This window comes from Frankliniella occidentalis, unplaced genomic scaffold (genome assembly GCF_000697945.3).
Source record: "Frankliniella occidentalis isolate FOCC.00 unplaced genomic scaffold, Focc_3.1 Scaffold9, whole genome shotgun sequence".
Lineage (NCBI taxonomy): Eukaryota > Metazoa > Arthropoda > Insecta > Thysanoptera > Thripidae > Frankliniella > Frankliniella occidentalis.
The window spans coordinates 3,287,371-3,297,548 of NW_026267139.1; the positions used below are offsets into that span (position 1 = coordinate 3,287,371).

Consider the following 10,178-nt stretch of genomic DNA (forward strand, 5'->3'; position numbering starts at 1 on the left):
TTTACTTTTTTTCGCCACAGATCAAGTCAGAGATGTCGAAGCAGAATTCCACCACGCCTCTGACCTTGTTCATTTTATAAAGCAGGTTTTTGGCTCAAAATTCAAGATTGGCGTAGCAGGGTACCCTACAGGACATCCAGAAGCAACATCACTGGAACAGGATTTACTATACTTAAAAAAGAAGGCAGTGCCCATTTTAAATGGTTTGAAAATACTTACATGAAATTTAATTTTGACTAATACTACCTAAATACAGGTTGATGAAGGTGCTGATTTCATACTTACTCAAATGATTTCCTCTGTGGATGAATATTACACTTACTTAAAACACTGTTTTAATCTGGGAGTTACGGTCCCAATTATTCCTGGGCTTTACTTAATACAGGTAAGTCGATAAGTTGGCTATATCCTTTAAGACAACAGAGGACTTTTTATAAACATTAGTGTCTGCCTCCTTCAGTCCTTTGACAGCTTTAAAAAATTCATCTCGACATGCCAAATAAGCGTTCCAGCAAGAATGTACCAAGATTTTAAAAAGATCCAAGACATAAATAAAGAGAAGCAGTATGGACTTCGTCTTTTCCAAGATCTAATAAGAGGATTACAGAAAACTTCATACTGCGTCGGTATTCACATTTTCACATTAAATAGGTATGTAACAGCACTACTCCAAACTAGGTGTCACTTTTTAGAGAATTTTTTAGAATAGACAGGTGCATTAAAACACGTCTGCAATGAGTCCATTTTTCCTCTTACAGGGTCTCATCAGTGCTAAAGTGTCTACCACATGAAGAATTAAACTCAGGCATATTATAATTTAATGCAAAACCTTATAAGAATAATGTAAAACAAAAATGCAAATGTTACATGTCTGTACACTGAAACTTGTAACTCAGTAAAAGTATCAGCAAAGATTTGACTGAAAGATTGATAAGAGGTAACAATTATTAATGCTACAGAACTTGTCAACATGTCAAATTTACCTATACTATACATACATACACTATGCGCTATTATTTTTGTAACAAACTAAGATAAGACACTTTCTTCATTATTCATGCTGGTTTGCAGATAAAATCACATTTAGATAGCAAATAGACGCTAGTGACTTCCTGTTGTAATCTTAGGAAAACAGGATTTACAATAAAGAGTAAGTAAATGGCAAACCAAGTTTGGTACTTCCTAATCATTCTTTGTACATGGCCATTCGTACAAGTACATCTTTGGTTATTTCAGCAGCAGTTTTATTTCGTCCATAATACTGCTGAAACTCGCCCTTAGGGTTCAAGAGGTACATGATGATTGTATGGTCCACCTATATGTGGGAAGTAAATAGAACTAATAATATACTTGAATCTTGTTTTAGGATACCCGCAATAAATAAAACGACTACTTACAATGTAATCACCGTCTTCCTTGGGTCCTGCACTGTAATATATACGATACTTCTTGCAAACATCTTTGATCTGATCAACAGTTCCTGTAAGACCCATAAGGCGTTTATGAAAATCTGCAGTGTATTTTGCAATTAGTTCTGGAGTATCTCGCTCAGGATCAACACTTATAAATAGAGGTTGGAATACAGATGCAGATCTTTCCTTATCTAGAATAATGGAGAAACAAAAAAGAAATTAAACTCCAAAAGAATGATTAGGGGTAGCAAATTTCAAAGAAATATGAAATAGGATTACAGACCAATATTATCTACGACTAATGCCATTTTTTCAAGCTCTTCTGGGCAAATGTCTGGACAATGTGTAAATCCGAAGTAGATTAGAACCCATTTGCCAGCAAAGTCTTTGTTGCTGACCACTTTCTTTGAAGTGTCTACCAACTCAAAATCTCCACCTATTGCTGCTTTTCCAATAGATAGGACTTTGTTCTTCTCAATTTCTGAGAACAAATGCAAAAATTAGATCTGAAATTTATCGCAAATGTGCAAATGTGCAATGTGATGATAACAATAATTACCTTCCTTTCGCAACTTTTTTAAGTACCAGAGCACATTTAGCAAGATCCCAAATACAACAACAGAAATTCCTAAATTTTTCCAAGATATTGGCGTCTTGTCAGCTGCCAAATTGGATTTTTTCTTCGGAAGTTGGACATTAACTGGTTTTTCTGGATCTGATGATTTATTGCTCATCAACCTCAACAGATAAGGAGTACATCTTTGAAGCTGTAACTAAAGTAACATATTTCAATAGCATTCCATTTTTACAAGACATTGTGATAAATTTTCACACACTAACCGGCGCAAACAATCGGGTTTGTGGGGTTTGGCGCATAATCGCCAAAGTTCCAGTTCTTAACAGAGACAGTGCCATGTTTCCTAATCGATTAAACGAAACGGAAAAACAACTGTGGTCGATTGGAGCTGAGTGGCAGGACGAAATGCGTTTGGAACAACGTTACACAACTGTAGCTTTTTGAAGGATGGAGGTTAGAAAAGCGCACATCGCTATGTTGTGTAGCAGAAAGCTTTCAGTATAAGAATTTCTCATATTAAGTAGAAATCAGAAAAAGAGAAAGAAGGGGGCGGAGCGCGGAGCATGTAAACATAACCACATAACCAACTCCATTCGTCGATTCGTCGGCTCGGCTTTCTGGTCATTAAAGAAAAAAAGTTACAACAAATCCTAAGGTATCCCCAAAAAGTAAAATCTGATTCCATTTTGAAGTTTTCCCAAGTTTTGATTTTTTTACGTGTGCATTTACGTCACTTTCCTATTAATCACAACCCAATTTTTCAGACCTTTGATGCTTTGATGTTTCTACCTTGCTGGAGTATTATTTTGTGAAGCCATTATGATCGCCAAGGAGGTACGCATCTCGTTGTCTATTTTTCAGGTTCTCTGTAAACTTTTTAGCTGATAGCTCAATTTTTTCCCTCATAGCAATTGAAGGACAAGATACGGAATGCTTGCAATGTTGCAGAAGAATTCACAAAGTTATATTATGAAAGTATAGATCGTATGCGACATGTAAGTTTTAAGTGTATACTCTATTTTTGTTAATCAAGTTCTCTCCACTTGCCACCTTACTTAATGTCAGCTAACAATTTATTTCGTTTGTGTCTAGCAATTGTCGAGGCATTATATTGACACAGCAGTACTTGTTTGGAATGGAACGGGATCTGTCGGTAAAGATCAAATCCAAAAGTTTTTGGAAGCCCTACCTTCATCCCAACACACTGTTACATCTCTAGACTGTCAGCCTGTACTCGGTTTGTACTCTGAATTCAGTTGTTTTGGTTGTCTTTAAGATTCACAGACTTAAATCTATTGTTAATATTTCAGAAGAAGCTGTGGCTGGGCAATTTACATTACTTATACAGGCCGCTGGCCATGTTCATTTTGGCAGTGGCGAAACAAAACCGTTCCAACAGACATTTCTAATAACTGCAGCTGCCGACAAGTGGAAGATTGTTAGTGACTGTTTTCGGTTACAGGAACCTATTGAGTAAGTATCAACCAAATTATTATGTGATTGGATGTGATTCATCCAGATTGGTTTGTGGGAGTAAAGGGGAGAAGAAAGAGGAACCAATCTGGACGATCCATGTTGAAACAAATGAGAGTTTATACAGACTTTAAGCAGCATAAATACAAGCTGGTTTTAAATCTTGGTTCCAAAATGAATGTTTCTGTTTCCTTTCTTTTCAGATCTTGAATATGAGAGAAGAGCTTTCAGTGCAAGCAATGTAATAAAAGCAAACAGTATCTCAGCATTTTATAATGCTGAGATATAATTAAAACTTTCATTTTTTTAGTTGAGTTCAGTTTAATTAATTTATTGTTGAACCATAGTAGAACCTTGGTACAGTCTTTTACACATAATAGACCTTTTCGCCCACAACGTGGCAACGCCGCAAGTAGAATCTTATACTTGAGAGAAACCGTATTTTGAGTGTCTGTCAACCAAATTACTCATCACCACTGGATTCCTTGGAAAATTTACTAGAGACAGGTGTTATTACTTTTTGAAAATTTTCCTAAATTACAATTTAACTACAGTGATTTGCGTTGTTGCCAAGTTGTGGGTGAAAAGGTCTATACTCACCTACGGGAAACACTAAGGGCATAACTTAATTGTAGTTCCAAACTTTTTTCCGGGATATGTAAGCTGATTACTTGCCAAGTCAACTAAAGATGGGCGCTGTACTAAAGTACTAAATATTGCAAACTTCGTTTATTCCTTTTTGAACACATTTCAATCTAGCAGCACCGACAACTGTTGCGTCATATGTGCAAGAAATAAAAAATTTGTTTACAATGTTGAGGTATTTATTGTAGAGGTGCCATAGATTTCTAAACTCTTCCAATCAAGCTGATATGTCAGCCGTTAGAAACAGTAAGATGATTCGATTCTGGGGTGGCTGGAAGTGGGGGAGTTCCCTTCCTTCGTGTACCCTCCCCCCTCCCCCCCCCCTAACTCAACAACACAGTTTTTCATACAGGAGTGGTAGCCTCGCGCAAGTTCTTTACGTATCGCTGCAATCGCTGACAAGTGCCAGAGGAACAGCAAAGATTGACTGAAACTGAAACCGTCACTGAAGTACTAAAGTCCAGCTTGCCAGCAGATTGATAACAGAAAGTTTGTGATTGATGACAACTAGGCAAAAGTACATGTCATCAAAGAAAACTTGTTGACTGATCAGTCTTCACATTTAGCTTGTGCAATGGTGGGTATTAATCTGAGTGTTTCTTTAATTTTTTTTGCATTTATTTATTAAGTGTTAGATGACCTTTTAACCTGCTTGCCTTGTCATGTTTGATTGTATTGTATCTATGTTTAAAATTGCTGTTAAGTTAATCATTTTGTTATTATGATTTTTTTATTTATTTTTTTTGCAGGGTAAAAAGAGTGGTGATGTCAGTGATAAAAGGGAAATTCCTCAATCCCTCCAGGCTTTGTTGCAAGTAGATGTGTTAGTTACTGACAAAATATGTAACATATTTGAGAAGGTTGTCGGTCGAAAGTGGCATACCTACTACAAAGGTTTAGAGGTGTGTTCCATACGATACATAGATGACATAAAAAGCCTGATTTTTATTGTATACATTTATTAACAATGTTTACTGAACCTTTTAGATATCTTGTCATGGAATCCCATGGTTAGCTGGCTGGCTAGCATTCATCTGGCTGTGGAACAGTCCATCCCTGTACCAAATGCAAGTTAATTTTTACTTAGGTTCGTTTTCATCCACCTGTTTATTGTCTTTTGTTCAAATCAGTAAACATAAAGCTACTTATTTTTTTCTTTTACAGGACTTCTTGTTGATATTGTGATAGTAGCACTCTTGAAAGCAATAACAAGACGAAGGAGACCTCGAGCCAATCAGAATGATATGTTTGCAACTATCAGTGTCGACAAATTCTCTTTCCCGTCAGGACATGCTACCAGAGCATGCTACATTGCCCACTTTTTTGCCCGTGTTTATGGAGTATCAGATTTACTGGCACTTCCTCTAATTTTATGGGCGGCAGCTGTGTCATTGTCAAGATTGCTGCTACGAAGGCATCATGTCTTAGATGTTACTGCAGGTATTGCAGTTGGAATTCTAGAGAGTTTATTTATTAGCTACATTTGGTTTAATCAAGAGCACTGTGTGTGGATTCTTTCACTGATAACTGATGAAAAATTAGATGGAGGAGATTACCATGTGTGATAACTGATGACTAAAGTATTTGTGGCTGTCTTGTGATAAAACACAAACAAACGTGTTGTACTGACTTGAAGTTTACCTAATGTCTATGCCACTGAAGATTTTATATGCTTGATTCTAACAAAGCAAAGCTGTGTTAATTTTGTTTCGCTAATGTTTGAGATTAACTAAGAATATTTATATTATGATCAGTCAATATGAACTTTTATGCCTTGTCCTAAAGCTTTAAACCTTTGTTTAATTTACTTCCTTAACTTCCCTGCTCTCCTAGTCAAAACTTCTATATATTTATCTTCAGCCGTTTTCCGTGGAGAGGGACTTTGGAAGTCCAAGAATTAACATTTACAAGCATTTTGATCGGTGTATTACATATATTTACTTTTGTTAAAGATAGATACCTTTTCAATCATTTAACTCAAGGATAATATAAAATGGAGTGACTTGAACTCAGGTACAGCTTTTCATCTTCATCAAGTATACATTTTTAATTATTTTATAAAATTATTTTTGCTGCTTTAGAGAGTAATACAAACTAGAAAATAATGATTCTCATGCAGTGTTATTGCTCATTTAAATTCAAAAATTAATGGGCACTCAGTATAATTTTTTAAAAATCTGTGTTGGTACAGTATTAATTAATCAAATGTAATTGTGACGAATCAAGTCCTAAACTGTCTTGCTAGATGAAATATTTCTTAATTACCTAATATTGCTGGAAAGGCAAGTTTATATGCCTCTCCAACAACAATAGCTGTTCACTTTCTGTAAGGACTGAGATTTTGAAACATTGTTTTCTTGATCCGGACACTGCAACAGGACAGGAAAACAAAATATTTTTGAATGAATAAACTGTTTTTCCTGCTTTATAAAGCAAAGCTATTGCTTGTTTACTTACTCCCGAGAACCATTAGTCCCAACTCGGAAAGGATGATCATTCTGGTCGGAATTCTGGAAAATGAAAAAATAAGTTTAACATTGTGGGTAATTTTAAGCTTTATTATAAATGGTTACTGATAGACAGAAAGTTCACCAATTTTGGAGGCTCAGCCTCATCCACATCCACAACGTCCTCTCCCATGGGAATATTTGAAACTTTGCGCACGCGATGTTTAGAACTGATAAGTAGCACAACACACATTACACACAAAATGTTGAGACAGATTAGATAAAGTTATTTATAGGCTTGCCTTTGTCTTCATACCTGTTGCCATTTTGGTACATCTCACCATCTGTTTGAGAATCTTGATCCTCACTGAAAAGCTGTACGAAATTGTAAACAGGAAAATCAGACAAGTGTCTACAATGAAGAACATCTCATGTTGGTATCAAACACTCACCCCACTAATAGATGACCAATAATGGCCATATTGGGCAAGTGGCACACTCTGGTGGTTGGTGGACCATTCATCGCAATATTCACTGAAAAAAAAGAGTGTTGGACTTGCGTGAACAGATTTCTAGTACAACCAGTAAAAGACCCTTGCAGCACACATCTTTCTTAGAACGTTTACAAAACCTTCAGAGAACCATAGGAACATTCTCAGAACGTATCTGAATGCTTGATGCTACAAGGGAAAACACCGCTATTGCATGTTACACTCACCACCATTATGCTTTTGTTTTAATTATTAATTTTGAGAGAACATGTTAAAATTAAGTTAAAATGTTGTTCTTTGATCCAGTCAAATACATTATTTTATTTTGCTGTGACAGAAGGATGAGTAATTGCAGTAAAGACTGATTAGAAGGCTGGGTAGAAATTCATGCTTGGCTCTTTATGTTTGATTACAGCTGATAATTTTGGTTAAAACTTTTATTTTTGAAGGTAGAAAATACAAAGAACAGTGTAAAACCAAAGAACAACAGTTTTTCCATTTAGGAAAACAGATTTATAGCAAGTAGCAAATTTGAACCACACAAAGATTTTCTGAAAATGGAATGTAACATCAAGTTCTAAAGAAAGAAAAATAATAATTCTACAACAGTACCATAAAATTTGAAAAGTCCAAATCCACCACATATTCATAGAGGAAACCAACAAAAACGAGATTCCATCTTGTTCATAATGTTACTGGCTAAAACTGCTTTAATATTCTCAACACTGATGCCAATTTATTTCTTAGGTAGGTCAAACAGTTAAAATTGTAGAACATTGGTCATGGAAATAAATACAACTGGGGAGGGAATTCACACATCATCCCAACTATGAGGGATGCATACCACAACCTGATGCAGATCATGAAATTCAACGACAAATCATCACACATGTCAATTTTGAAGTGAATAACAGTCTGATTTTTCAGTATAAAAAATCTTTGGGAGTTGAGACTCGTTTCACACAAAAAGAATTTTTTCCATAAGTAACATTTATAAAACAAAGTTATATAATAAGCTTTAGCACAGCAACAATCAATACGTCACAGCCACATATTCACAAACAGCCTATATTTTCTAATTTGGTTTTGGTCTGATTTGAGTTGAATGGTAATGACTTCTCTGGTTAAGCAGCTCAAAAACTACCATAATGGCTGTGACTTTAGATCTTTGGTTTCAATGTTTACAATTGTGTGAAGATTAAGTACTTTGGCCACTCCAGCACAAGGATACAAGTAACGTTAATAAATTAGAAAAGAATAGGAACATTTTTAAGTTCAACCCATGTGTACTAACAGTACACTTTAAGTAAGACAAACAAGTAAAGCAGAGGAATTCCCATTTTTAAAAGATGCCAATTAATTGAAAGTTTCAATGTCAATGTGACTCATGGATACCAGTTACATACAACATAACAGATTAAGAGAAGTTTTAAAGCAAAGAAGTGGTAACACAAATTTATGGTAGTTTGTGAAGGTTCACCCTGAAATCTAGTACCATCACGAGTATGTGTATACACATGTTATAACAGAGAAAATGAAGCACTCTTAAGACCTTAGTCAAAAAAAAGAAACATTCATGATGCAACTTCAAAACTGACTAGAAACAACAAATCTTTCGGCATATTACTGGAAAGTAAGTTCATTCCATAGAAATATTGAAATAGCAACGCGCCATAAAAGTACAAAAGGAATGACCCTTCACAACACACATAAATCTTCCCAAGCCTTCTTTGTAAGCAGATAATTTAACAGTCATTTATGGATAAGAATGCTATTGTGGGCCGCTCAATGATTTTGAAGGAATTTACACTACGATTAGCCAAATTAGAACACACATGCACATGCATGAGACTAGCACACAGTGTGTAAGCAGTCCCTTACAGTGGTTATACTGCAAATAAATAGCACCCAATTGTGACTTAAAGCTTAAGAGAACTTACTCTAAGGCACATTATTAACAACATTTAAAATTCCCCATTTATCACTAAGTGGGAATGTATTAGTCATGGTCAAATGATAAATGCAAAAAACCCTCACCCCATCAAGCTCAAATGAAATTTAAGTTGCCTGAACCACTCCTTATAAAAGTAATAAGAAGCTGTGTGTGACAATATTCTGAAACACTATGTGCGATACAATTATAGTTTATTGCCAGATGAACAGCGTGTAGTCCTGGCAGGAGATCACAGAGAAAGCAGTTCTGATGCCACGTATAGATATAAGTGCTCCAACAACAACAATATTGTAGAACGTACCGTACAACAACAATAGAATGTGATCAAGAACCAAGAAACGTAAAGAAATACCAACACATTAACACCTGGACCTCAATTGGAGAAAAAAAAAAAAAGATTGAGGGAAAAAACCTGTAAAATTGAGCATGAGGAATGAACTTAACATCTGAAAGATAAACTAAATGTGTAGAGCTTGATTACTAAAAAAGATAAGGCCGGTACCTATGATAACATATCATGGTATACATACTCATTTGTACAGTTTCAAACTTTAGTAAAGTTGGAATGGCGAAAGAATTTTCTGAGAGTCTGACTAAGGAGAGGTATATAAATACTGTAGGTGAGGATGTGAGTAAATGAGTGAATATGTAGCATAGATAAATAAAAATAAATAAAATAAATAAAATGGAACAAAAAACTTTTGCCCTTATAGGTGCTTGCGTTTGTATGCTCTGTAGCAGGCTGATTCCCAAATATTACGTGCATTAAGTGAAGGGCATTTTCTTCTATGCTGAAATTATCTGATTACCACAGATGGGTGTGGTGGAATTTCAGATCAAGCTTGCCAGGAACTTCTTCTGGAGTTGCTGCATTTGCACCATTTTCAATTGAATTGTCACCTGAGGCATCAGGTACATCAACAAGGGTTTCAAATGGATGGTTTGATTCCGATGTGGAACACGGCCCATTAAGCTTCTCAGGGAGGGAAGTGGGGCGCATCTGTGCTTGCGAGTCCAAACCATTTACTTCCTCAGCCGTCTGTATCTTGTAAGCACTTGTCTTGACAGGAGACTGGTTAGTAGGAAGGGAGCTATGTCTGCAAAGTTAAAAGAAAAAGAAAAAAAATGACCTAGCTTAGCAAATTAAATAGCACCTTCACCAGGCGCGTATGGGGGGGG

At 35.7% G+C, this 10,178-nt stretch overlaps 5 protein-coding genes across 8 annotated transcripts in view; 3 read left to right on the plus strand and 2 right to left on the minus strand.

Annotated features, from left to right (window-relative positions):
• LOC113212146 (methylenetetrahydrofolate reductase) overlaps window positions 1-934 on the plus strand; it is an 8,600-nt gene extending 7,666 nt beyond the window's left edge. Inside the window, exons 2-5 of the mRNA XM_052277290.1 lie at window positions 21-184; window positions 257-385; window positions 461-651; window positions 759-934. Coding sequence (XP_052133250.1) covers window positions 21-184; window positions 257-385; window positions 461-651; window positions 759-816 — 542 coding nt within the window. The 3' untranslated portion in view covers window positions 817-934. The remainder of the gene's footprint in view (window positions 1-20; window positions 185-256; window positions 386-460; window positions 652-758) is intronic.
• LOC113212145 (protein SCO1 homolog, mitochondrial) lies at window positions 796-2,506 on the minus strand. 2 transcript variants are annotated; one of them, XM_026430744.2, is made up of 5 exons: window positions 2,253-2,506; window positions 1,972-2,185; window positions 1,696-1,893; window positions 1,398-1,603; window positions 796-1,315 (listed from the first exon to the last, which is right to left on the minus strand). In XM_026430744.2, the coding sequence occupies exons 1-5, from the start codon at window positions 2,325-2,327 to the stop codon at window positions 1,187-1,189; spliced, it is 822 nt and encodes a 273-aa protein (XP_026286529.1). In that variant the 5' UTR covers window positions 2,328-2,506; the 3' UTR covers window positions 796-1,186. The 2 variants fall into 2 exon arrangements, with proteins under 2 accessions (XP_026286529.1, XP_026286530.1); XM_026430745.2 differs by having other exon boundaries at window positions 1,972-2,179; window positions 2,253-2,465.
• Window positions 2,507-2,519: 13 nt separating this feature from the next.
• LOC113212147 (NTF2-related export protein) lies at window positions 2,520-3,776 on the plus strand. Of its 2 annotated transcripts, none has more exons than XM_026430747.2 (6): window positions 2,520-2,644; window positions 2,754-2,823; window positions 2,898-2,984; window positions 3,082-3,226; window positions 3,300-3,462; window positions 3,666-3,776. In XM_026430747.2, exons 2-6 carry the CDS (start codon window positions 2,809-2,811, stop codon window positions 3,670-3,672), a joined length of 417 nt encoding a protein of 138 aa, XP_026286532.1. In that variant the 5' UTR covers window positions 2,520-2,644; window positions 2,754-2,808; the 3' UTR covers window positions 3,673-3,776. The 2 variants fall into 2 exon arrangements, with proteins under 2 accessions (XP_026286532.1, XP_026286533.1); XM_026430748.2 differs by having other exon boundaries at window positions 2,547-2,657.
• A 724-nt stretch (window positions 3,777-4,500) lies between these two features.
• On the plus strand, window positions 4,501-6,544 carry LOC113212174 (polyisoprenoid diphosphate/phosphate phosphohydrolase PLPP6). The gene is made up of 4 exons (XM_026430783.2): window positions 4,501-4,684; window positions 4,857-5,009; window positions 5,095-5,194; window positions 5,272-6,544. Exons 1-4 carry the CDS (start codon window positions 4,682-4,684, stop codon window positions 5,670-5,672), a joined length of 657 nt encoding a protein of 218 aa, XP_026286568.1. The 5' UTR covers window positions 4,501-4,681; the 3' UTR covers window positions 5,673-6,544.
• The window catches only part of LOC113212172 (alpha-tubulin N-acetyltransferase), a 6,358-nt gene continuing 2,200 nt past the window's right edge, over window positions 6,021-10,178 (minus strand). Inside the window, exons 8-13 of one of the 2 annotated variants that reach the window (XM_052277297.1) lie at window positions 9,809-10,096; window positions 7,007-7,088; window positions 6,871-6,929; window positions 6,700-6,784; window positions 6,565-6,617; window positions 6,021-6,476 (exon numbers count right to left, since the gene is read on the minus strand). In XM_052277297.1, coding sequence (XP_052133257.1) covers window positions 6,425-6,476; window positions 6,565-6,617; window positions 6,700-6,784; window positions 6,871-6,929; window positions 7,007-7,088; window positions 9,809-10,096 — 619 coding nt within the window. In that variant the 3' untranslated portion in view covers window positions 6,021-6,424. The remainder of the gene's footprint in view (window positions 6,477-6,564; window positions 6,618-6,699; window positions 6,785-6,870; window positions 6,930-7,006; window positions 7,089-9,808; window positions 10,097-10,178) is intronic. The other variant, XM_026430781.2, reaches the window with a different exon arrangement.